Raw genomic sequence first — 26,836 nt, 5'->3', positions numbered from 1 at the left:
ATCTCTTTAGGAGAAAACCCCAAAATGGTGGAAACCTTGGAAAATAGCTGCCTGGTCTCTTCAGCTTAATTAGATTTGAAATGTTAATCTTGTTTCTGGGCTAGTCTTGCTGAGAGACTGCTGTTACAACACTGCTATTGTAACATTGCAGGAAAACCTGTGTCTGCCTGGGATATAGCATCAATCCTTCAGTCCCAAAGGGTCACCACGCCTCATCCCCTTTTCTTTGGATGGAAAGTGGTGCCTCTCTTGGGGCCTGAATTTTTTTCTCAGGGTGTTTGGGAAACATCTTGCAGCATGGGCATTGTATGGAAGGATTGCCTGTGGGTTGGATCCTGGCATCTTCTTATCACTGGGCAGAGGCACAATGGATGCTTGCGGAATTTTAGTTTTTTTAAAAAATAAAAATTAATAAAAACTACTGGCCATAGAGTTTAGTCTCTGCCTGGAAAGGAGAAGATCAGATTTCTGCCCAAATGAAAAATTCCTTTCCTTGTCTGTTGTCTGCATCTTACTTGAGTGTCGGGCTTGCTTGTTAAGTTTGTTCTGTCAAACTCTGTTGTGTTTGTTTTTTTTTTTTCCACCTGGGGTTAAGAGTCTAGTTACATCTACTGCCTGTGTAGATCGTGGAGAAAGAGATATTCCCCAAGAGGAATATGTATGTGTGCATTAGTTCTTCTTCTGTTCTCTGTAAATAATAATAATAATAAATTCCATGGCAGTTTCCCGTTTCCATAGTGCCTCAAATTATGCAAGGTGATACCTGGACTTGGCAGGAGCCATTTTTCCTGCCCCTTCCAAAAGGAGCTTGTCCCTTTTTCCTCTCCCCAGTGCTGCTGCATTTACAGTTCATTTATAACTGCATCAATATGTCTCTCTTTCAGATAAATTGGCGGAGGATTACAATTCATCAAATACGCTGGTAAGCCTTCGTATCACCGCTTGCATGAGATTTTAAAGCTTGCATAGAATATTCTTAGCTACACGTAAACTTTTAGTTTGCTTAGTGTTTTAAAATCATCTTAAAATCTGAGCTATATATATCTATATGGAGAGAACATTTATCAAAACAGGTGAATTATCCTCAAAGGGCATGCTGCTTGCACATTTTTTCATTCACAGCGGGAGACTCAAGTAGAAATAAGAGGCTTTATTAGTGAAATAGTCAATAGAAATTAGTGAATTAATGACTGGAAATAGTGCTGTTTTTATAGAAGTTCTGTTCCTTTGGGGTGTGGTAATCTAGAAAATCATAACCATTTTGCTTTCAGGTTTTATATGGCACTGTAAACATCTGTTATCTAGCGAAGTTTAATTACTAACCTGCGAGGTTTGATGGAAGCACTGTTGATTAACCGACCTAATCTCAGCAGAAAAGGAAATAAAACGTTCTCCTCTCCGCTTGACCTTTACTCTGGCCTCACCAGGACAGGCACCACTCCTGTTGACTTTGCTAGGAGACAGAGCTGAAAAGCTCTGTAATGTTTGTGTACGTCTGCGAGAGAGAGAGAGAGAATAAACAAAACTTTCTATTTTAGGTGATTCATAAAACCCCTCCAGTTCCCTCAGCTCTTACTTTCTCACTGCTGTGACGTTATCAGGAGCTGGCACGTATTGCTCGCTGCTGGAGGCGGCGTATTCCTCTCTGACCATTTGGGAACCTGCTAAAAGAAAAGGAAAATGTTTTTTGTCGTTCATTATCACACCTCATTGTGTGTCAGTCTTCAGGAACCTAGAATATCTGAGACAATTAGATATTAAAATAAATCCTGGAAAAAGCAGTAGTCATCAAGCTACCTCAGTGGACTGGTGTTTTTTGGAAGTTGCTGGGTAACCTTTAATTTTAGAGAGATTTGGGAAATGACCAGTTTGTAGACTTTTTATAATTGTTTTTAATAGACTGAGTTTTAACAAATGCATGTCAGGATGCTGATGACTTCAAAAATCTTAGGTTCAGTGAAACTTGACCTTTTTCCCCCTTTAATTCAGAGAGAACTTTATTACAGTACTTTAAGAGGTCTTTTTTTTGCTGCCACTCTTAGGGGACTGATGGTAAACAAACTGGAAGCAGGAGTACAAGCAGAACTGGTCTAGTGGGTTGAGGGGCTTGCCAAGTTTTATTTTGAAATGTTTATAGTGTAAAGGATGCCATCAACTTCAAATCGAGAGTCAAATTTTAAAGGTTATGAGTAGCTTTGAGTTCCAATCACAGTGTTGCAAAAAAATGCAGATAATTCCTTTTTAATCACTTATAAAGCTTCTTAAAAAAATTCATCATTCCTATTTTACATGATATTTTCCTTTAGAGTGTAGTTTTCAAGGAGATTTTGAAAGATTTTACCAGATTCTGCTTCCAGAATATCTCATTACTTAGTTCTGTGTCTCAGTAGCAAAGCAGGTGTCAACTGGACCTCCCAGCTTTTAGTGAAAACATTTAATTTTTGATGTACATTAAATCACTCGAATCTGAAAGCTCTCATCTGCATGATAAGGGTTCGGAGCAAACAGCAAGGGAAGAAATAAAGAGGCAATATAAATAGAGACAGCTACATCCAAACTCAGATGTTGTTGTCCTCACAGCAGCCCAGAGTTGCTGGGTTTGTTGTTTGGGTGTCAGAAAGGCAATGTGAGAGCCCAAGGGGGTCTTAAGTCTCAGGGAGGAGGATGGGGATCAGACAAGCAGATGACAGCTGAACTGGACATCTAAATATTTCCAGCGCAGGCTCAGGATCTCTGGGGTTTGGATTTTTAAGATACTGTAACTTTCTAACCTGTTCTGATTATTATTCTGTGCTTGCTTCAAGGCACTCTCCGTTAGGAGTTGAACCCAACGTTTGTGATTTGTGTATACCAAGCAATTGGGTTTTTGTTTCTCCTATTTGTGTAACCACATGCAGAATGTAAAAGCAGTGTCTGAGACCCCTGCAGTGCCCTCAGTGTCTGAAGATGAAGATGATGAAGATGATGCAGCTCCACCCCCTGTGATAGCTCCACGACCTGAACACACAAAATCCGTGAGTAGTAATATCTCCTTCAGCACCCTGCTGCAGTCACGGTCAGGTCTTGGAGTTAGCTGTTAGCACTGTAAATTTAGAGATGCAGGGAAAAAAAAGATGAATAGAAGTGTTTTTAAGTCATCATCTGCTTTATATTAATATGAATGTTTTTATTCCACAAAATCAGATATACACCCGCTCTGTGATAGACCCTCTTCCTCCTCCTACCAGAGATGCGGCCACTTCTCCTATTCCTTCGCCCTCAGAAAACAGCACAACAGCACCCGACTTGCTGGTCAGGAACACAGAGAAGCAAAAGAAAAAGCCAAAAATGTCAGATGAAGAGATCCTGGAAAAATTAAGTATGTCCTTTTATTGTTTTTCCCTGAAACCCAAGGTCTTGCAGTACTAATATCTTAAAACCTTAATAAGTTGAGATGTTTTGATGCTGCCATTTTGAAATCCCTTACTGAATACTTTGCCTTGTGACTGTGCCCCAAAACTGGGGACAGATGTACGGGGGGGAGAATAAATGTAAGCTGAGCACCTCTGCTGTCAGCTGAAGTACCCAGGGAGTTACAGATCCTCAGACTCTAAAACGAGCCCTGAATATGTAATATCTCCTTAACCATGAAGTCTGAGACTGTTCCACATCTTATTCCATAGATCTGGGGTGTGGATGATTTTATTGAAATGTTAGACCTAAGGTAAGCAGAGCTTCTTACTGTGGCTAAAAGATGGAGAGAAAATGAACCCCAAGTTCATCTTCCATGATATCGTGACATTAAATAACTTGGTTAGTTTTAAGTGCCCTGACATTGTGTGGGTCCCTAGTAAATATCTGAAATTAGTGGGTATTTCTGAGAAAAAATCAAGTCTTACCTTGTCTTTCTGTCGTGTCCTAGTTTCTTTAACAGCCCTGACCTTCAGTTCATGGATTTTATTTAAAGTGTTCCTCAACTGCCTGGCATTATTGGGATATGCTGTGGTAGTACTTGACAGCTGAACAGGTTCTTCTGTGCAATTGATTGCTCTCCTCAGCATGGGCCAGCTTTTATTAGAGTAGAGCATTTCTCATTCTTTGATCTGTTAATCCCATGTTAATTAAATATATGTCTTGCTCGTCAGTTTATGTAAATTGTGATAGCACCCCTTAAGGTCAGATTAATCTCCTCTGTTGGGAGTTTACCTCCTAAAGGCCATTATTTTAAGAAGCAAAGATGAATACCTGGGACAAGGGGAATTTAACCTGAGGGTACAAATTAAAAAAATAAAATGGCATGTGGGTGCTGATTCCTCTGAAGAAAATCCTAAATTGAATAGATGGCATGAAAACTAAAAATGCTTGCTGTCTGAAAACCTGCACTTTCAAGACTCATTGTTTCAAAACAGCAACTTCCCTCACTTACTGAATTAGCAGGACCTTTCCACCAGGATTTGAGCCGTTTTGTGACCAGCTAGGGCAAGCAGGGTCTGTGGCAGGAAAAAGGTACAACTTTAATGCAAATACATTCACTTCTGTAATCCCCGCCTCTTAGCAACAATGCTGCATGAGTGCAAATATTAATGAATCTTTGCCTGGCTTTTTGGGTACCTCATGGGAATTTTGGGTACCCAAAAAACCCTCAAAAACATTGAGACACCTCAATATCTCCCCAGTGGGAAACATTACCCCCTTTTACCAACTGAGAGGATTAAATGGGGCACGACTGACAGCTGCCTCTTGTGACCGCCTCATGCAAACATTTACCTCTTGCGGTCAGGACTTGCAGCCTGCGTTAGGCTTCCAGGGAAAGTTTATGAATATTTGTCCAGAAATGTTTGTCCTTAGGGCAGATAGCATTGCTTCAGTAATTGTGCAGCAGGGTGTATAGAGTCGGATTTTTCTTCCCGTCCTCCTCCCCAAACACAAACCGTATTCCCTTCTCTTACCTCTGTCTGCCCTGAACCCTGTGGGTTTGGCTGCTGGCCACCGGTGTCTGAAAATAGCCTGCTCTTACTCTGCTTGCTACTGGATTTCTCAGCAAAACGACCACGAGCAGTTTCTTTGCCAATATGCATCTGTTCAGGCTCAGGCCTAGACCCCGGCGCAAGCAGCACCGTATGTTGGCTGCTGGAGCAACTTGCAAACAGTGCCTCGGAGACAGATCTGCATCCACCGATCCTATTAGCCACCCCGATGCTGTTCTAGGGGAGACTTGAAGCCAGCTGAGCACTGTGCTGATTTCCTCGGTCTAAAGGGTGTGATTCTCTGGCTGTGGGGGCGTTGTGGATGTCAGTCAGCATCTTCAGGGAGCTGTGAGGTCCATATGATTTTTGTAATTTATGATTTTTTTTATGAATCATGATTTTTTTCATGATTTTCCCGTGCAGAGCTCCCTCCTCTTGTCCAGAAAATTTGGGGTTGTGTTCTTCACGGCTACCAAACCCACCTCGAGCCTGAGCAGCCCCTCAGCACCTCGCAGAACCCTGCGTGAAGTGCTTTGCCCTCTGAGGGATGCAGTAGCAGACTTTATTTCAGCTGAACAGACAAGTCAGGGAAAATGAGCTGAGATTGCCTCAGGGTGTTCTCAAAAACCAGTGCTGCAGTCGCTTGGCAACTGAAAGTTGCTGCCCCTTTCCTAGTTTTGGGGCTCCTCACAGAGGAGCTGAGCACTGCCCAGGCCAGCCCAGTGGTCAGGTAAATAATGGCAAGATTTGTGCTGGTGTGAAAAAACAGTAAGTATTTTTTTCCTGCCAGAAATCGTCATGGTGTAGTTGTGTGAAAAAAGTACTTCTAAAATCTCCTTATATTCTTTTTTATTGTAGGAAGTATCGTGAGCGTCGGCGATCCAAAAAAGAAGTACACACGCTTTGAGAAGATCGGGCAAGGGTTGGTACATGCTTCATTTCCATCCTGTACCTTTCCTTACGTTAAGAAGGAATCATTGAACCTGGGCGAAGCTAGTTTGCTGGAAAAGCTGATGAGGATTTATTTTTATTCCCCCACCCCAGCTCTTCTCCCCTTCCCAGCTAAGTTTTGAGTCACAGTGACTGGGTTATTTTGTGCAATTGTGTTGTAATATAAGAAAACATGTCATTAGATGATCGGGTTGCTAAATACTGCTGGAGGCAGGGAAGGAACTGCGTATTTTCAGCGTGCAAGACAATCTTCAAATCGCTGATTTGCCTGCTGAGTTAACTCTCCTCGACACTGGTTTGGGGTACTCTCAGCAGGGTCGGGGGAAAGTAAGGGTTGGGGGAGGCAAATCATTGAGAGACGCTTGTGCAGAGGCTCAAACTCTCGTTTCCTTCACTAGAAATGCCACAATTGTTGACTTCAGCTGATCCTGTCTGCTGCGTAATCACGCTGGGCACTCTGCAAGCCGGGGCAGTGCAGTCACGCCAGTTTAGCTGGGATCAGCTCCCAGTCCTGCAGCCTGTGCTACGTTGCAGCAAGGCTTTGGCTGACCATACCGTCCTGTACCAGGAGCTTTGTTCCCCATAAGTTCTCTAGCTTCTGCTCCAACAGTGAAGTTGGCTAAGAAATATTTCAGACTATGTTTACCACTGGAATTATTGCATGGCAAGGAATGGGAATGAGAGCACATCGCAGAGACGAGGGGGAAGAGGAGTGTATTAAGCTCTGTCTTGCTATGAGATGCTAATAAGCCTTTTTTTTTCTTCATTTTTTCTCCCTTTTGTTCAGAGCCTCAGGTACAGTTTACACAGCAATGGATGTAGCTACAGGACAGGAGGTAAGTGCTGCCAGAATACCACTACAGTGGATTTTGGATTGTCTCCTAAAAGTTAGATTTGGTGCTGCAAAATAAAGGCATTCTTTCAGGGCTTGGTGACGTTTTGTTCTTAAAGAGGCATTTATTTCCTTACTAATAAGGCATAGTCGAGTGGTCTGAGCAGAAAACTGGAAAAAATGATTGCCCAGGTTTTAATTTCCATTTCATATTTGTAGAGAATCTTCCTGTGTCCACAAAGGCTGGAAGCAAATGTTGAGACTGGATAGATCCTCAGCAGAACTTGCTCTCTTCATCCCTGATATTTCTTGTCCCCATTTAAATTCTTTTATGTCTTCTGCTCCTTTGTTTCTATGCTTACACTAGTTGATTTGCATAGAAATAGTTCCTTTGCCCACCTGCTTTTTGCCCTTGAGTTGAGAGATGAGGAGCCTGCCTTTTTTTCCCCCCCCCGGAATATTGAAAAGTGCTGTGCGCATTGCATGCCTAGGTAATAAACTGGGAGGGATGAATATGCAGCTTCAGTGAAAACGATTATTGCTAGATGGAGGACTGTTAAAGAGGGAAGCATGTGCATTATTCCAGATCTGTTTGTGGAAGTCTGCAGCACTGCGTTTCTACTTCACGTTTGTACAACATCAGGCTTACCCACCGGTAGGTTTCGTGGCTAAATTTCGTGACTGTGCTTTTGGATGAAACTGCCTCACCCCCCTTCACAACTCCTGAAGAAATAAGGCAGTTTAATTGCAGCCTCTGAGGAAGGGGCATCGCGTTTATTTTGAAGCAAGGAGAAATTTTATAGGAGGAGGAAACCCTCTGGTGGTTTTCTGCTTTCCTTCTGGACCCCTTCAGAGACTCCCATGTGAATATTTGAACCCTCAAAGTACAACTGACTGATTCCCCTTATACTAGTTGGATTTTTTAAGTTGCATTTGGGATCGCTGTGGCCTTGGCATCCTGTTAACCTGTTCCTTCCTGTGAAGTGCTGCTGGTCCCAACCCTGCGAGCTCAGGAGCTCAGCACGTTTTAGAAGCAAAAGAAGGAAATTTTGTGCAACATCCAGGAGCCTTGGGCAGCTCCCGGGATTAAGAATACTTGCAATTTTCACTGATGATAGCTATTTAGTATAACTACAGCTGTCTAATTTGTATTCTAATGCGCATAATAGTAGTAAAAAAGTAAAATGCTCCATGGAACAAGTGTGCACTTGGGTCTACTTTTGAACAGGAGTGCAGAAGTACGGGGGCTCCCTTGGTATCTTTGGTCTGGAATTTCTTTATCTGCAGCAAATGCCTTCCCTCTCTTCTTCACCTTTCATCCTCCTCTCTGGTCTCGTGCAAAGAGCAGCGTGGGGTTTTTGGTTCTCCCTTCTTTAAGTGCTGTTTGGCAGCCTCGTGAATACCGTGGAAAAGCGGCATGGTGTCTGTCTGTTTCTTGCCTTCTCGTGTATTGGGCTTTTTCTATAGAGTCTCCTGCTATACTATCAAAATGCTGATTGTATCCGTCCGTGTTGGCACTCCGTGGCTTGTTTCTTTCAGTCCTTGCTTTTGTGAGCTAGAGTTCCTGGCTCCCCTCCATCAGTCCATACCGCTTTCTCTGCAAGTAGCAGTTCTGTAAAGACGTAATTACACTTCGTTCCCTTTGCCTAAATATTGTCCTAAGGCCAGTTGGGCTGTTACTTCTATCAAAATGTTTCTGCCTCCCTCCGGGCTGAGCAGTCTCACTGGTTTGAAGTCTTGTCTTTGAAGGCCAGGTGTTCTCACAAAATACCAGGGATAGTTGGAAGAGTTAAATGTAAGTTTAGAGTTAAGAGCATGTTGTACCCAACTGCTTTCTGTGCTTTTACACGTGGAGTAGGTATAATGAGGTGGGTATAAATTATTAAGCCACAGGGTCACAAGTAATGAATCTCCCACTATTTCTCTTTGGTATGACTGCGATCCAATTCATGTATTTTGAGCCTTTTATATAAATACCAGTGCTTCTTTCCCCCTAGGTCTTGTTGTGATGGGAAGAAGTAGAATTGTCACTTCACTTAGGCTGTGCTATTTACCTCCTCTTCTCAGCCCACCTGCCCTGCTTTAGATTTCTAGAAGCACAATAGTAAAAAAACAAAATGAACAAAGAAAAAAAAAACAAACACATCCAAATCTAAAGAAACATCTGATTCAAAATAAAATTAGTAAGAATCATGTAAGGAATAAGAAGTCTTCGATGTACCGGTCCATACTAGTGTAAAAGTATCACTGCTCTCTTGCCAAAAAAAATGAAGAGTTGGCTGGCCAACAGTGATGTAAAGATCCAGTATGAAAACAGTAATTCCCCTTGTCCTTTTCTGGCACCAAATATCCAGCCAGAGTAGAAATGGTCTGGCTGCAGGAACTGCTGAATTGCCGAGTAACCGATGATGAATAAGTGGTTTTCCCCTTTATTTGAATGTGGGGTTAAAATGATTGACGTTGGTAGTGGCAGGTTTCTAGGGGGCTCTTGTAATAACGCCCTACTGCTTGCATTTCCTTCCCTGCAGGTTGCAATCAAACAGATGAATTTGCAGCAGCAGCCCAAAAAAGAACTGATTATCAATGAAATCCTGGTAATGAGGGAAAACAAAAACCCCAACATCGTCAACTACTTGGACAGGTATGTCGTGATCTGAAGGGTTCACAAAGGGGCTCTGGAAAACTCTTCCTTGTCACTGTCTTCAGTGACCCATCTCAGCTTAAGGTAGATAGAGGACGATCTTGCATTGCTTAATGGATGTGGCAAGGTTGGGGTGTGTGTTGCTTAATGGTCTCCATCTATATCCTAGGAGAAACTAGTGTCTGAACTGGCACTAATGGAGTATTTAGGCTCTCTTTCAAGCTGCTGACAGCAGTGGCATTAGCAGCATGCTGTCAGGACTCCATTTGCCAAGGTGCTCTGCCCGACAAGCCGTTTCCTTCCTGATGCTGCAGGAGAAATGGGAATACCTTGAACTGTGTTATGTGCTTTCCTCTTCCTCTTCTTTCCTTCTCCCTGAGCAATACTAATGCTCTGCTTGCAGAGGAGTAACCCTTCAATGTTTAGATGGTAATCGTGTCCCTGTGGCTGTCCACTGAGGTTTTCTGTGTTGCAGCAGAGCAGTGGTAAGGCTGAAGGACATGAGACACATAACTAAGCGAGGCTACTTTCTTGTGGGTGTGTATAAGGGAGCAAAGGAGAGCTGGCACAGAGTGGAATAAACCTCTATAGAGAGAACGGGCTTATTCCTTGCTTGGAGTTGGGTTTTGTGGACTTGGACACATGCTGTGGCTGCTGCACTGCATAAGCTGTTCCTACCAGACCTGCGTGCAGCCACGAAAGCTGTGTTTGCTGTATAGCTCAAGGCAGTAAAAAGCAAGGCTGCAAACAAATGTGACCGCGGGTTCTTCCCCGCGGGATATCAAGGCTCTGCGTAAGGGTGATGGCAGCAGCGCTGCAGTTGTCAGCTCTTTGGAGGCTGCCTCCTTCAGAAGGAACAACTGGTGAATGTGCTTCTGTGGGGGTAGGGAGCTGCCTTGGAAGGCAGAAGCAATGCTTGCGTCTGCCCTGTTTGACTTCCAGGAAACAGTCCCAGCCTGTCAGCATGGAAATCTGGGATGTGCCAGAAGATAACAGGGCAAAAGTGTTGCACGGTGAATTGAATTCAGCATCAGTTTAACACTGATGCATTGTGTCAAGCCTGAATCATTCACCTTATGCTCAAGCTAGTTCCAGTGGAGCTGCAGCAGGGTTTCCAGCCTGCTGCACTTGTCAGAAACTCATCTAGATTAACTACAGGTTTGGCTTTTTGTAGGGAAAACAGTGCCTAGATGGGTGAGCTTCAGACTTGAATAATCTTGGCAGCTCATCTCCTGAAGATGGAATGGAGGGATGTGACCCAAAATCTCTTCTGGAAATCGTAGAGAGAATATTTAGACACGCTTGCCCTGCATGTGTATCAAAAGCCTGTTTCCCTAACACCTTCCTCTGATATTTTAGTCCCCCCCCCCCCAAGTACTTTTAATGCTGCAGCATCCACTGTGATGCTGAATTTATATGGTGCTGTGTTCCATGTTATAAGCACGGTTGTAAAGAGCTGCCTTACCGAAAGGACAAGTCTGCTTGTGAAATTTTGTGGGAGGGGTGTGTTTGTGCAGAGCAAGTGGTGCTGGGCAGGCACCCTCTTCTTGGAAAGAGCAGAAATTACCCGTGCAAAATGAGAAAAGCAGCAAAGGACTTTTAAGTATTGCAGGTGGGCTGAAAGTGTGTATTTCTCCTGGCTGATCAGAGGCTTTGTTTTGGGAAAACTTTGAGATGCACGTTCTTCCTTTAGAGAGAACACCCCCGTGTATATGCCCGTGCCTTGTCTAGCCAATACATCCCAGCTGTAGGGTAGCTGCACGTCCTGCTGTCTTGTTTAAACTTCCAGCAACGGGAGCTGCTTCTTTGGTCCTCGACTTTCTCTCACTAAGCTTTTCCAGGGGGATTAGCTTCTGTTCGAGGGCAGCAAATGGACAGAGCAGCAACGAGGGTGAACGGTGGGGGTTCTTGTGCCTGTTGTGGGGCTTTGCAACCGCAGGATCTTGCTGCTGGGGAGCTGCTGCATCCCTCCTGCCTGGCCTAATGTGCCTGTTTGCTTCCTGAGTGCTGAGTGAAGCTGATATCTGAGCGCTGCTTGCTGGCGTCCACCTGCTGCTGTCACAGAAGGAAGGATGTGCTGGCCGCTGTGGAAGCTGCTTCCTTTTCTGTGGTTCTTTTTTGAGGGTACAGACAGGTGCTCCCCCCTTCCGAGTACCTAATGGAAGCTGCAAGATGCTTGCCAGTATAAAGCCTCCCTCTTATCTCTGCCCCAGCTCCTGCCCTTATGCCAGGGTTTCCAGTGCTTTATCCTCTCTTACCTGCATTTACCTCTCTTACCTACTTCCTAGTAATTCCGAGGTCTTACCAGATGTTCAGGGCTCTGGCTGGCTCCCTGGCCCCCAGACAGCACCGTGCAAATGGGCGTTTAGGTTTCAGCCAGGTTTTCTGCTGCCACGTGTGGCACAAAGGTGTGCTGGGAAGCTTAAGGCCTAACTCAGCTGTACTTTTAGTTGCTGAGTGTAGAAACATCTGGCTCTGAAGACAGTGACACTAGTTTCTCTGTACGGACAAGCAACCACTTCTGCTCCTGCTTGGGTTTTTCTCCCATGGGAAAGAGGCCCTCAGAGATCTGTTTCTAAATGTAGGCACCTAAAGTTAGAAGATGCCCAGCGTGAGGCAGAGCAAACTTCTGCCTTGGGGTTTTCTTTTGGAAGAGGAACTCCTCTTACCTAATAAACCCCAGAAACCTCATTGTAGGTGATAGGCACTGTTACAGAACTGCACTTCCCAAGTACCCCGACTCCCAGCTTGCATGTGTCGACTTGTTGATGAATTCTCCTGCCAGCAGGCAGAAGCTTGCAGTTTGATTCTCTGCCATCTCTCTCGACTCCTCTGTCTGCTCCTTACAAAACCAGGCAGATAAGCTGCGAAGGTGGGGTTTATGGTTTTCAAGCTGATGGTTCCTTCCTTCAGGAGTGTGTCAGCCTGATGTGTCTGTTGTGAAAGGTTGTGCTGATGTTTTTCCAGGTGGGCCCAAAAAGGCAGAAGTGGTTGGCGATGATTTTTTTTAACATGAGTTAATGCTGGTGCCCTCATCCCAGGTCTTCTGCTCCTAGACATGAGCACATGTGCTTCCAGCAGAGAACAACATCCCAAATGGATGTGAAAACTCACCCTCAGCTTTTTCCTATCAATCTTGCTACAGACGTTTTTTCTGGGGGGGTAAAACCTGCCGTTCTGGGCTTTCCTGTTCTGTTTTAATCTGTAAAATTGCTATTGCAACTAGAAGGATGTTTTCCGTAGCCCTTGTAAACAGTTTTGATTTTTTTTCTGGCTAAACATCAATATCAGGAAGCACTGCTGGGTTGGGCTGGTGCTGGAGCCCTGGCACGGGCTGCCCAGAGAGGAGCCCAGCCCCTCCTTGGGGATCTCCAGCAGCCACCTGGACGTGGGGCTGGGCCCCCTGCTCGGGGTGGCCCTGCTGGAGCAGGGCTGGCACCACAGGGACCTGGAGGTCTCTGCCAGCCTCAACCATTCAGTGGAAATCCCAAACTGATGTGGTTCCCTAAAAAAGGCTGATGAGATTGTTCAAATGTGTGATGCTTGGAAAATGGTGTTCTTTCTCAGTTGTACATGGGCAACCACCCAGGACTGTCCCTGTGCCTGGGCAAGGGTAGGCAGTTGCTTTAGGGTAGGAGGATGCCAATGGTGTCAGAACAGCCCACAGCCACCTTTTTTCAGTGCAAGAGCCCTTGAAAATCATGCTGTGTAACATGTTTAGAGATGCAGGCTTGGACCCTGTCCTTGCCTAGTAGCTCTTTTCTCTCTCTCCCAGTGCTGGAAGGAATTGTGAGCTCGTCTCCTTCTTAGCCCTTTCCATGGCAGAAAATCTCAGCCTTGCTTTTGTGGCCAGGAAAATTTTAACCTCCTCTTCCATCACCTCAGCCCTGTTTTCTCCTCAGCTTTCTGCACTCACCCTTTCTCTGCTCTTTCAGGTTGTGCTCAGATCCTCCGACACACGGAATTTGCCATGAGTACCTGGTGCCCCAGTGCCGTTAAATTTTCTGCTCAAGCCTCATGGCTTCCCTGCCCTTCTAAGATAGCTTTAAAACCCAGTGCGTTCTGACTCAGTGAACGGTGACGTGCTCATATTTGCTTGTTCTAAAAACTGTTTTTGGCACTTCAGCTACCTTGTAGGAGAAGAGCTCTGGGTCGTCATGGAGTACTTGGCAGGAGGCTCCCTAACAGATGTTGTGACAGAGACCTGCATGGACGAAGGACAAATCGCAGCTGTGTGCCGAGAGGTAAAGCTGCACCCACACCCTGGGCGAGCTGTGAGGAGGAAGGGGACAGGGCTTTTTCTGATGTATTCTGCTGGAGTAGCTGTCTACAGCTTCTGTAATGCTGCAGTAATCTACTCAGAGGATGGATTTCACTGGGGAAGTCATGACATGCTCCTGTTTGGTTTCACCCTAGAGTGAGGACTGCAAAATGGGGCAGGAATCCTTGTGGAATCCCCTTTTTTTTTTTTTTGGGGGGGGGGGGGGCTAACCTGTCACCTTCTGGTCCCAGTGGGGATGTCTCTGTAGCCCTGCACATACTGGATATAGAAAAGGCTCTAAAAAGCTAAGCCTGTGCTACTCAAAAGTGCACGTTGTTAGAGTCCATAGCTGGCTACTTGTACTTCATGCACAGTAAGAACATCTTCCTTTCTTTTTTTCAGTGTCTCCAGGCTCTGGAATTCCTCCACTCGAACCAAGTTATTCACAGAGACATCAAGAGTGACAACATCCTGCTGGGAATGGACGGCTCTGTCAAACTAAGTATGAGGGGAACAGCGCTGGTGGTGACTTTAGTTATCAACCCTGGCTTCTTACCTGCTACGGGACAGGCCTAGTGGGGAGATGGGTGCTTGAGATGCTTGATGCCGTGGTGATGAAGGGTCTGTAGAAATGCTCCTGGAGGTATTTTTGTGACATCTGTTTCAATGGAGATTGGCAAGCATAAATCCCTGTGCACTGATAAGAGACATGCAATGAGGTTTGGGGTTCGTTTAGCCTTGGGCCAGCTGTTTTGTTGTCTAAAATAACATTATTGTAATGCAGCTCCAGTCTAGAAAGCTGGGTTTATAGGCGTAGGGTCACAACTCTTTATCTGTTTGTGGTCTCTCCAGCCTTGAAAATACTGCAGGTACCTGGGTGATGGAGGTGGGTGGAGGGGAAGTTGAAATCTGATCAGCTAGAAAGCACTTAATCTTACAAACCCAGCCCCATCCGAGCTCTTAATGTTGTTTCCTCTGTGCGTTATCACCAGTAATGAGGACCTTGAGACTCTTGGTGCTAAGGTAGCTGTTGTGCTTGCCATTGCCCATGCAGAGGTAAGACTGGAGACCAGCGAATGATTATCTTCCACCTATGGCTTTAACAGAACTGTGCTTCCTCCCTCTCCCTCCCAGTTCTGTTGGCTAGGGCCCAACAGGCATAAATAAATCTATTTTTGCCAGCAGTGACAGCAGATATGACTCAAAATTCACACAGTGCAGATATGCTGAGTAATAAGGTGGGTTTTTTTCTTTATTTTTGTACATAATTACTTTTTAGACTGAAGCTGCACTTTAGTACCGTCGGATCTTGGGAGTGTTAGCAGTGAATAGCTTCTCAGGGCCGAGGTGCTCTGTTCTTATGGAATAACGTCTTTCAGCACAGTATGCAAGCACTTGGCTAGAGCTTCAAGTTAGGAAGGTCCTGTGGATATGATGCAGTAACCTTCTGGACCTGAGTTTCTTACTGGCTCTGCTGGAAATGTGCTCTGTTTATGGACCATATGTACCTTCCCTGCTTGTTACCCTTGAGAAAAACTCTGTTGGGGATCAGTTCAATTTTCATAATTCTGCCTAAAATTAAACCTGTAATGCCACAGGGGGTCAGGATGGGCAGGACATCTTGCTGTGTTGGTTCTGCTGGGCACACAAGGACACATCCAGTTCGGTGAAGCCTGTTAGGAAGGAGGTGGGCCAACACCTTTGCCCAGAAGCCCTCGTCGATGGCTGCCTTCATTCCTCCGCACCCACTGGTGACAGCACTGGTATCAGCTTGGGCAAGTGTTTGGCGCTGCCTGGGAGCTGTGACAGGACAGGTGGCTGAGTTCTTGATAGAAAACCCCAGTGAAAAAGTCTGGCTCCTGGTCCCCAAGGCTGGGGAGAGCCCCAGAAAGGTGCTGCTGGCTTGTTTCTTGGCTGATCCAAGTGGGGGTGCTCTCCAGGATGAGATCAGTCCCACTCTGATGCCCAGGTGGAGGGAGAGAAGTTTTTAGTTCCTCATTATCCTGCCCCTTCTGCTCCCATTTAAAATAAAATGCAGTTGGGTGTTTCACTGGGGCTCTTGTAGCCCTGGCAGGCTAGGACACAAGACCAACCTTGCTTGATCTCTCCTGCTGAGGGCACAAGGCTGCTGATCAGACACACCCTGACTGCTGTTTCTGGCTTTGTTAAAGCCTTTTTAAACAAAAGTTTCCCTCTTTTAGCACTTCAGTCTCCTTTCTCTTACTGATTTCAATGCTGTTGTGTTACTGAGAGGTTGAGGAATGACTCCACCAGAGGACTCTACTCTGAGGTGAAGCTCCTAACCTGCACCCCCCCCACCCCCACCCCGGTGAATCAAGCATGTGGTTTATACAAGGCTGTACTGTGGGGCACAGAGATAAGGCACCAGTAATCCGACTGGGAGTGCAGGTAGGGAAATTGCTAGACGTGCACTCCCGTTGTACTCTACAATACACAGTGCATGTGTGTGTGCAAAAGACATGTTGGTACTTCAGGGTACTTCAGTTTTGACTGCTTTAGCCTTTTGAATTGGTCTGGTTTGGTTTTGTTGGTGGAGTTTTCTTTTGTTAACGAGAGATTCTAACCCTTGGAGATCTTAAGAAAAATGGGTTGAGGCCGGATTGCATGGGGCAGCCTTTCTCTCCGGCAAACCAAATGGCCTGGGGAGGAGCCAGCCCCAGAAAAGGGGGTCCTCAGCCCCCGCAACCCTTCTACTTCCTCCACATGAGGGCATCTTCCAGGCCTCTCCCAACACAGCCGCCTTTGGCCTTGCACGGGCCACTCCACCACAGAACCTGGCTGAGGTCAGGCTGAGGAGCCAGCCCCAGAAAAGGGGGCCCTCAGCCCCCGCAACCCTTCTACTTCCTCCACATGAGGGCATCTTCCAGGCCTCTCCCAACACAGCCGCCTTTGGCCTCGCACGGGCCACTCCACCACAGAACCTGGCTGAGGTCACAGTGGCCACTGCTGCCCTGCCTTTGCCCCGGGCCCTATAAAACAGCCCCCTGCCGCTGCCCTGCCACTTGCTCAGCTACTCGGTCCTCTGAGAGCCAGCGGCAGGAAGAAGGCTGGAGAAAGGAGCAAGGCGAGCGGCAGCCCTCCTTGGTGTGAGGACAGTGAAGCGGTCTGAGGAAGCACCGAGGATGGCAGCTAACGAGAGAAAGATGCGTCATGGGCAGAGGGACAGCACCTCTGGCACAAAAAACACCAGTGCCTGGGGGACGTCTGGTGCCCGGCCCAAAGACACATATCACAGATATCATTGGCACCGCAGCGATGTGGGGAACAGGCCAGCCCCTCAGACATACAGCAGCAGGGGGCCTGGGCCTAACAAGTGGTGCCATGGTGGTGCGGAGCGAAGGCGGGAGCGTGAGGCGGAGAGCCGTGGGGAGCAGAGGTGTGCCCGTCGGCCTGAAGGCAGTGTGGGACCCAGCCGTGGCAGCATCGAACCCAGGCGTGGAAATCAAGTGAAGAGTGGCATGGGACCAAGCCATGGAAATGGGCGACCCCCTGGTTCGGCACCCTGGCCAGAGAACATACGTGATGGAAGGCATCCCGTGTGGGCAGTCCCAGGCGGGGACTGGCTTGTCCTCCTGCCTAACACCGTGGAGCCCATGGAGGTGGATCCACAAGAAGAGGCAGAGGAACCCATGGAAGTGGATCCACCTCAGCCACATCACACCTGGGACTATCCCGGCAGGTCTTTGCTCCGTGCTGTCAGAGAACTCCGACAGCTATGCAGCAGGGCCCGGCGAGCTCCCTACTCGTCGTCGCTCAGGCACCATCCCAGGCATTAGTTTGGAGCCACCAAACACCCGGCAATAAAGAACTCTTGCCGATTCTCAGGGGTTGTGTGAGTGCTTCCTTCCTATCCCCCAGCCCATGTGGTTGCATCCCTTCTGCACAGAGCATCGAGGAAGAGCACAAGAGAGGACCCAGCTCCCTTTGGGCTGCTGCGCTGGGGTGACAGGAGGAGTCCCCGAGGGCCACCATGCGCCTTTAACATTTGTTTAAATAGACTGAGGGGTGAAAATAAGAGTGTGTAAGCGATTATAAGTGGCTGATTTCTTATATTAGGAGTGAGTTTCTCTAGCTGAGTAATTGGTATCGACAGACATGGAGAAGGCTGAGGTACTCAGCAACTTCTTAGCCTCCGTCTGCATGGGTAGACGGGCTTCCCAAGTCTTTCATTTCCCTGAACCCGTAGGTGGAGGCTGGGGGTGCAAAGTCCCACCCACTGTAAGTGAAGGGCACGTTTGAGACCACCTGATGAATCTGAGCAGGTACAGGTCTATGGGACCTGATGACTTGAGTCCCAGGGTCTCACTGGGACTCACTCCTCTCTCCATCATAGCTGAAAAGTCCTGGCATTCAGGCAGTGTCCCTGGTGAGTGGAAAAAGGGAAACGCCATGCCCCTACTCGTCAACAACTAAAGAATTGAACCAAGAGCACTGCTCTTCAACAATTAAAGCAATGAGGAGACATTTCTTCTCAGAAAGAGCGGTCAGGCATTGGGACGGGTTGCCCAGGGAGGTGGTGGAGTCACCGTCCCTGGGGGTGTTCAAGGCAAGGTTGGACGTGGTGCTTGGGGACATGGTTTGGTGGGTGACGTTGGTGGTAGGGGGATGGTTGGACCAGATGATCACGGAGGGCTTTTCCAACCTTTATTTTGTATGATTCTATGATCTTTTGGAAAGTCAAATGTAAATAAGACAGGGCCAAGCATTTTTCACAGGAAGGCTCTCCGTCTGTCTGTCTTCTCAAATAAAATACTAAATATCAAATTAGGCACTTAAATTTATTCTGAACACAGTATTTGCTCTAGAAAGCAAATCCCGTTAGAGAGGTGGTACATCTTCTGGGGAAATAACATCTCTGGGACTGACAATATGACCAAATAATGCTGGTGGGTGTGGGTGGAGGGAGGACAGACTGGGCATTGGTTTCTCTTTTCCCAGGAACAGGCTTGAGACCATGTATTACACAGTGTGTTAGAGCTGCAAAATGCTGCACTGCCAGGTTTCACAGCATCCACGTACAGCTCGATACTGATCACCGTTCCTCACGTAGACAAGTCAGCAGCTCTGTGATGTTCATGGCCTCAGTGAGCCAGATTTAGAAGCTTACTCCTGAACACCTTATTAACCCCAAACCACCCCTCCTTTGCAGCAGCAGTGTACCAGGCAGTGCAACAGGCTAGCTTGTACCACAGCTGTGGCATCAGTACATGTTGTTTTTGGAGAAACCTGCCGATTTCTAACTATTTTTTCCCTCCTCCTTTGCTTTTCCAGCTGACTTTGGCTTCTGTGCCCAGATCACTCCTGAGCAGAGCAAGCGCAGCACCATGGTGGGGACCCCGTACTGGATGGCGCCTGAAGTGGTGACACGGAAAGCCTACGGGCCCAAAGTGGATGTCTGGTCGCTGGGGATAATGGCCATCGAGATGATCGAAGGAGAACCCCCCTACCTCAACGAGAACCCCCTGAGAGTAAGCGAGTGCCTTTTTTTGCCCTCAGGTCTTTGCTGAGCCTGCTGGTTAACCTAGGCCCTGGAGGAGGCAGGTGAACCTCCGCTGTGGTTTCATCACATGCAGCTACACGTCTGCTTAGATGCTGTAGTGAGAAGATTGTGGTCATTTAAGTTAGAAGCCATAGCTGGTTCTGGGTGGTAGAGGCACAGGCTGTTCCTGTTGCAGACCTTCAGGTAGGGTCTGAGTTAATAATGTGATGCATCCATAATTCTCCCCTTTCTGGAGAGGCTGATAGGGGCACCTTCTGGCCCCAAAGTGCCTGGCTTCTTAAATCCTTGTGAGTGGGGAAGAGAGCTCTCCTGGAGTTCAGAAAATACCACGTTACTCTTTCATAAACAGGACTTTTTCTTGCTGGTGCATTGTTCCTCTGTGCATGCTCCCAGTAAAGCTCCAAGTTGAATGAGCCTTCACTCAGGCTTTACCCCCCTGGTGTCCTTCCCTTCTTATTCTTTAATGAAAGGGGAAATTCTGTCAGTTTGCAGGAATGCAGCTGTTCTTACTGTAAGCCGGTTTTATGGCTTTTTTTCTAAGCTAAACAGGATGAAGGGATCTAGAACAGTTCTGTTTACCTTCTGTTTCCACCTCTTGCACGGGAGGTGCTTTTGGGAGAGAAGTGCAGCAGCAAAGAAGAGAGAAAGGAAAGTTGGGGTGGAGTTAAGTGAGGATGGCTAAGCAACGCGGTGCTTTGCTCTCATTTAACTCAACTTGTTCCAGTTCCCAGGCTATCGGACTGCTACCGTGAGATGTGATGAGTGGTGTGCTCAAAAGGCCTTGACAGATGTCTGTTTCCTTTTAAAAGGCATCTAGCGAGTTTCTCTTAATAATGAGATTTTGCAGTGGATGAATTCTGAGTTTCCTGATTCTTAGAGATTTCTTCATCCCCAAGCAGCAGGAAAACGACTCCAGTGGTTTCTGTAGGATGTTAAGTGCTGCTTGAGCACCTACCGGCCATATGTTGTAAGGGACCAACTGCATCTTTAGAGTATCGGCTTTTTAGGCCTTGTTCTCTTGAGCAAAGTACCGACAGAACAAAGCCTGCTGTTTATTCTGAGGTACCTTCCCATGGGGATATAGTTATTGCAGGAGTCGAGCACTGGCAGAGCTGTGCCAGTCAACTTCCCTATGTAAACACAGTCTGGGCTGTTGGTTTTGTGCTCTTAATCCCTTGAGAGGGCTGCAGGATCCAAACCCAGATTACCAGGGTAAAACAATCAAGGATTGGATCCCATCCACACAGAATAGCTGGCAGCTATTCTCTTTGCTGAAACTTAAGCATTTATTACTCACCCTGATAAGGGTTTTTTTGGTTTTGTTTTGACCCATTGAACTGTGGGGAGGGAGAGGAAATATGGGTGTCTCTGTAATCCGGAGATGGAGTCTGACCTTTGTAACCTCCTGTTTCTTTGGTGCTTGCTTTGTTTTAGGCCCTGTATCTCATTGCCACTAACGGGACTCCAGAACTGCAGAACCCAGAAAAGCTTTCACCCATATTCCGAGACTTCCTAAATCGCTGTCTTGAAATGGACGTGGAAAAAAGAGGTTCTGCAAAAGAGCTGCTACAAGTAAGTGCTGGGGAACAGGACTGAATTAAATATTCTAGAGTGAGAATAGGCAGGTGGAGAAATGTCATTTGGGGTCTTAAATACGGCATCATCTGAAGTCACAAACCCAGCTGAGATAACTTGCCAAACGCAAACAAGAAATCCCAAACCAACCAACCAAAAAACCCCAAATCCATAACGAAGCGTTAACGGAGCACTTTCCTTTTTGTGTTGTACTTGCTACTGGCAGCAGCTGTGCAGCATGCTCTGTAAGCAACCTCAAATAATTGCCATGCCCCAGGCCTGCCAAACGCTGGGCCCATTAATTCCCGTGGCTTCTTCACGCAGCTCACCCTAACATCTGGCTGTGGCGTTGCGGTCTGGCCATGCTTGTTCTCATTTGGCTAACAGGAGGGCTTCCAGCTATCGACTGCTCTGGTTGGCTCCCTTCTGGGGGAGAGTTCCCAAAGGTTTTTGGAACGGGCACGTCTTGCATTAACTGGAGCAGTTTGGCGTTAACACATTTTGCCAGATACAGCTCTTCCTGCAGAGGTGATGGAACAAAGCTTGTGAGAAATCCTCAGTTATTTCACTGAAAACCCGGTGTCTTTGTCTGGACTCCTGGTGACACTGAAGGACCAAGCTGCCAGGCTTGTAAAATGTAATGAAGCATTAATCACCGGCAGAAAGAATGGCAGTAGATGGACGATCTCTTTTTCTCCTGGACTTGCCAGCTCCACAGTATCAGCCAGCAGCAGCGTTCTGTTCCTTGGGGCTGGAGAGCATTGTGACTGCAGCATTTCTGCCTGCCTTTACCTTTTGGCCTCAGTTTTTTCCACCTCTGAAGTGTGTTCAGATTGGGTGATTGATCCCTTCTGGTGCTCAGAAATCCTGGGGGACTCAATTATTTTTGGTTTTCAGAGCAGCTTGTGGGCTTCATGCCTTCCCTTGTCTGTGTAGCTGTTTTGTGTCGGTCTCTGTCCTCAACCTAGACTTCCTCTGCGAGGCTGGAGTATTGCAAGCTTTCCCCTTAACCCTGAATGCAGGGAAACCTTTTTCCTCTGTTCCAGATGTTAGGTTTTAAACCTTGCCCCTGAAACAAACACCCCATGTCCTGCAAGAAGCACTTTGTGACGCCACGTGCTGCGTGTTGCATGCTCGATAATCAATATTGCTTTACTTAACAGAGTGCCTGGTACAGGAGACGGACTGAATGGTCCTGTTGGGAATTCCATGCTGTGCTCCTCAATCCCAGCTGTTCTGAAAATTTCTGATCGCTTTGGAAGGCCAAGGCAATGTTTTCACCAGATCTGTGACAACAGGAAAGAAAGAAAGGGAGAGATGATTGCTGCAGGAAGCCCTGTGCAGTGTTTTGGAACTGCACAGGTTGCTTTTAGTTACACCTCCCTTCCACAAAGAATTTCACTGTAGATTTTGCATGAATTTATTTCCCAGGAGAACTTGCTGAGTTTTGCTTGGTTTTGAGAGTGTATAAAACATTGGAGAGATCAGGATGTGTTGTGTGCAAAGATCTTTATCAGCTCAGGTAAGACCCAAAAGTCACGGTGAACTTTTTTGTTCATCATGTCTTAGAGTAGGTTGTTGGACTTCATCCGGGTCTAGGTCCTGATGTTTTGTGTGGACGCCAGGCTTTTGGGACATGTTCTGAAAAATGTAACCTTCTTTTTCTCTCTTCCTAGCACCAGTTCCTGAAAATTGCAAAGCCTCTTTCTAGTCTCACTCCTCTGATTATTGCTGCTAAAGAAGCAGCAAAGAACAACCATTAAAGCGGGGGAGTCAGCACAGCCGTCGTGTCAAGCCTTGTAGACGTTCCTTTCAGAAACCAAATTACCTGTCCCTGTCCCCTCCTTCACGGGGGTGTTCTTAAAACTCTGATCTGCCCTGAAGGGTAGCCGATGTGTTGTTTGCTGAACGTGGGAGGGCACGCAACAGGAACGTCGCTGACCTTGCGTAGTGAAATGTCTTTCCCTCCGCCTCGATGGGCACGGTAGGGGAAGGGTATATTTTATGGCTGGGAAGATCTGAGAACATCTGAACCTGACCTACACGTAGCAAAGAAAGTGGTTCTCGTGTTTCTTACTGTGTTTATTTTTAAAGATTATGCAGACCGCGTTTATCTTAATAAATTCAATCTTTTGCCGGCTGGACTCCTCCTGCTTCTGCCAAGCTGCTCTTACAGCATGGAGGCTGCTCTCTGCTTTGGATGACTCGAGGAGGGAAGGAAGCAGGCAGCAGCAATCAGAACAGCTAAAACAACTGGAAGGGGAACGAGGGCAGGCCCATGCAGCCCTCCTGCAGCACTGCTGGATGCTTCAGTGGAGCAAGGAGCAAGCCTGTGTGTGCTTCTTGCAGCTGTTGGACAGCTCAGGATCTTTTTGCCAAATTGTGTGAATCAAGGTCCTTCCCCGCACACTTTATTTTCAACTCAACTAATTAAACAGCTTGCAGATAGTTCTGATACTCTAGAAAAATCACAGGAAAAATCATCTGGGATTTCTTTTGGGGTTATTTTGTTAGTGCTGTCGGGCTTCGTGGAGACCTGCCCTGTACGCTAAAGCAAACAGAACAATTACTGTTATAACGATAAGATTTGCCTGCAGGATGATGTTGAAAACTCTTGCTTCTTAGACCAAGGCCAACAGAAAACAAACTGATCGTGGACAGTGTTTCCTCGGAAGCACAGGGGCATTCCTTTTTTTTTTTTTGAAACGAGCGAGTGAACTGGTATCTTTATGCTGCTGACTGCTGATGATCCGTAACACAACAGCAAGCCCAGAACTACTGGAGAGATCGGTTGTAAACACTGGCGTGATGTTGAACTGTGTACTGATTTTTAATAAAACGACTGCTGCATTTCTGAACTCGGGGCTGGGGGGGGGTGGGGGTGGGAGAATTCACTGTCACCAGACAGCTCTGTCGGACGGGATTGGTTTTCATGTTACCATCCCTGGGTGCTTACAAGTGATGCATTAAGTGATACAAGCTTCTGTAGTCCTGTGGGATAGCGAGTGGCTCTGAAGAGAAGTAACTACATCCAGGGGGAATGGATAAAAGATCTTGCTTTCTCTGTACGTATCGCTTTGCTCATTTCCAGGGCGAGTTTAACCCAGATGTGGAGTAACCTCTCCTCTCTCCCCAAAGCACTTGTGTTGCACAGAAACTCATTCCTGCTTCTTGCTGTGACCTACTGCTGGACCAGTCCTTTCCTCCCTGCCCTGGGCTTGTGATGCAAATATATATATATATTTTCCTCTCACTCTACGATACGTGACAGCCCTTACACTGGTTTTCCAGGCGTAGATAAAAGTCTGTAAGCTCCCTTGTTTTTTGGTGTCTTCTCCCATCCTTCAGGGTCACTGTTTGACGTGAGGCTGTGATGTCTGAAGTCCATAGCCACATCTGCTGCTTTCCTCCCCTTGTACCCATTCTTCATCTTCATGTAATACGGAAATTTTTCCCTCACAAGATGAATTCCTTGGGCAGAGCAGCAAAGCTGCTGGCCCTGGGGGGAACCTGATCTCTTGATGAGCTCCTCTGCTTGGGGCTGGGGTGGAGATTGAGAAAGGGAAGGCCACTACCCTCAAATAATTCCCTTTGGTGAGGAGTTTGGTGTTATTTTCTATGCAAGTCTCAAAATGCCATGTTTGGGGTGGAAAGAATGATGGGCTAGATCTCACTTGGTCTAAAATTAATGTGGCTCTGGTCTTACTGACCCACCAATTGCCTTTTTTGACAGCACAGGACTAAGCCTGATCCATGAATGTATTGAATGTTGCTGACTTCCCTTCGCCTTCCCTTCCCCCTCCATCCTTGGCACCCCTTTGAGGTGAGAGTGGTAATGCAGACGTGCCCTGTCAGCACATCCAGGAGCTTATATTTCTGCAGGAGGATTTCTGCTGAATTTCCGTGGTAAAAAGGGTTACTTGTGTAGAAGTTATTTTCTTGGAATCTCCGTTGCCAATGGAAGGGAATCTGCATGAGTGACTGTTTCTTAAGCTCGTGATGTGCTTCTGTCTCATTGACTTCGACTTGGTCCTTACTGGTTTGGTAAGGACTGAGCTACGCACTGGGAAGCTGTAAGGCAGTGACTGTAGACATGCCGGCATCTTCTGGTTTATTTTTTTACCCACCTGTGATGCGAAAGAAGTTGATTGCTACTGTGTGCCCAGCCCCAGTTCCAAGTTAGCAGACACATCATGTTTTCATGTTCTCAGAAACCTTAAATAAATAGATAAATAAAAAAAACGTAGTTAGTTTAGGAGAATGAAGTCTATTTTTTTGTCCTGAGATGGATCTTTTTCTCTACTCTTACGTTCATCTGGGCATCGCCCAGCTTCAGCACTGGTGGCAGCTTCTGCATAGCCTTTTACAGCACTGTCTGGTCACTACAGAGAGCTGTTAGCACAAGTGTCTGACTTCAAAATCAGCCTCTCTGGCTTATTTTTTAATTTAATTTTATTTTATTTTATTCTGAGAACATCTTTTCTGCTGGGATTTGAAAGCAACTTCCAACTAGAGAACTGCCTTGGTGGCATTTTTAAATATATATTTTTAATATACCTACTGTACAAACTAATTCTACTGAGTCTGAACCACTTTTAATCACAGCCCTTAATTATTTATTTGATTATTAGATTCTCTCTTCTATATTAGAACATGAAGTATTCAGATGTTCGACTTTCCATCCTGAAAACCTGCTTCCTTTTTAAGGGATCCTCAGCAACCCTATCCGGTGAGGTGCCGAAATGGCACAATGTGCTCCAGCTCCCAGAGCTCCTGGTGGAGGCAGAAGGTAAAACCCATCTCTTTTTTTCCAAAGCACCGAAGATTATCGTATTTAAGAAGCAGCTGGTGCATTTCAAGCTTCCTATATTTAAAGAGCTGATGTCGAGTTGGATTACCGCAGCCCTAGGTTTTCTTTAAGCAAATGATTGGTTTCAGTTCAGTGGGGCCAAGAGTTTGGGTATGAGAGGGGCTGGCTGAGCTGAGATCGCTGCTGAGCTGAGATCTCTGTTAGTATCCTACCCGTCTGTCTCAAGGTATCGCGGGTTGGTATCACTGGATGATATTTACCATGCAAGGAGGGGCTGAAGTGGCCTGTAGGTTGGTGGTGCTTCAAGTTTGCTGAGCTCAGCTGGCAGTGAAAGGTCCAGCCCAAAGTCCAAGAAGAATGGTACGGATTTGGACGTCTTTCTTAATTACGTGCTTCCAAATTCCCCGACGTCTTTCAGATGAAAGCTGTCAAAGGTGAAGGCTGAGTCTGTTTGTCTCCCTAGCATAAAATACGTAGACTGTCAGTGGTTTATTTCAATAATAATAGGGAACCTGTGGATGTATTTTGGGGTTGTTAACACACTGAATTGAGCGTATGGAAAATGTCCTAGGGCGGATCTCATCGTCTGCTGCTAATGACAGCTCACAGCATCAAGGCTGGGGTCTTAGAGAAGCAGGGAGCCGCCGGTGGTGGCGAAACGGCGATGCCCACGGGGGCTGGATGGGAACTTGCAGCTGAAATGGATTCCCCCGGGAAAGGGGTGGGAGGCAACAGAAGATGGCGTTGGTCCGAGGAAGAAGATGGGTGCTGGGGGAGGAGGAAACAAAAGGTAAAAGCTCAGTTTCCCAACTTGGGGGGTGCCGGAGCAGTCTGCGGTGGATTGAGGCATCCTGTTTGGGAGCAGAAAGGAGCAGGGGGCTCCTGTGCGATGAAGGGGTGCTCAGAGATGGGACTGAGGCTTATGTCTTCAAGCTACAGCCTGTGCTAAGTGAGCCAGAGCTAATCTGACCTGCTGCCAGATGTCTGCGTGTCTTGTCCTGCTGGGAAATAACAAGGGCCTTTGCCGTTTTAAAATCAGCTGGAAAACACGTTTCTCTTTCTTTGTACTGCCTCGCCGTAACTCTCCGGCAGTGCCCGGTTTGTCAGGGTCAGCTCAGCCGTTTAGAAAGGAAAACTGAAACCTTAAATAAAATCTGAATGAATTACCTGCTTCTCCTTCCCTTTGTTTCAGTGGCGCTTGCAGAAAGGAATGGGGGTGCTTGAAGGAGGAGTTGTGTTCCTCCAATCTGGTTTAATTTGATCTTACTTGGTAGAGCAAAGTGACTTCACGCTGGAAGC

General features: G+C 46.7%; 1 protein-coding gene and 1 long non-coding RNA gene across 6 annotated transcripts in view; one reads left to right on the top strand and one right to left on the bottom strand.

Moving 5' to 3' along the window:
• Window positions 1-23,795, top strand: part of LOC118168997 (serine/threonine-protein kinase PAK 1) — a 70,397-nt gene extending 46,602 nt beyond the window's left edge. For all 5 annotated transcript variants that reach the window (XM_035329878.1, XM_035329893.1, XM_035329886.1 and 2 more), the window contains 11 exons: window positions 885-922; window positions 2,898-3,014; window positions 3,184-3,358; window positions 5,805-5,868; window positions 6,685-6,733; window positions 9,258-9,370; window positions 13,497-13,614; window positions 14,034-14,133; window positions 18,924-19,120; window positions 20,587-20,724; window positions 22,404-23,795. In XM_035329878.1, coding sequence (XP_035185769.1) covers window positions 885-922; window positions 2,898-3,014; window positions 3,184-3,358; window positions 5,805-5,868; window positions 6,685-6,733; window positions 9,258-9,370; window positions 13,497-13,614; window positions 14,034-14,133; window positions 18,924-19,120; window positions 20,587-20,724; window positions 22,404-22,490 — 1,196 coding nt within the window. In that variant the 3' untranslated portion in view covers window positions 22,491-23,795. The remainder of the gene's footprint in view (window positions 1-884; window positions 923-2,897; window positions 3,015-3,183; window positions 3,359-5,804; window positions 5,869-6,684; window positions 6,734-9,257; window positions 9,371-13,496; window positions 13,615-14,033; window positions 14,134-18,923; window positions 19,121-20,586; window positions 20,725-22,403) is intronic.
• LOC118169035 lies at window positions 8,550-26,478 on the bottom strand. The gene is made up of 3 exons (XR_004751898.1): window positions 26,349-26,478; window positions 16,503-16,512; window positions 8,550-8,560 (listed from the first exon to the last, which is right to left on the bottom strand). It is a non-coding gene; the product is annotated as an uncharacterized LOC118169035 (long non-coding RNA).
• Window positions 26,479-26,836: the final 358 nt, after the last annotated feature.

Source organism: Oxyura jamaicensis, chromosome 1 (genome assembly GCF_011077185.1).
Source record: "Oxyura jamaicensis isolate SHBP4307 breed ruddy duck chromosome 1, BPBGC_Ojam_1.0, whole genome shotgun sequence".
NCBI lineage: Eukaryota > Metazoa > Chordata > Aves > Anseriformes > Anatidae > Oxyura > Oxyura jamaicensis.
Note: the sequence above shows the minus strand (reverse complement) of the source record. Positions and strands in the feature narration are given on the sequence as shown.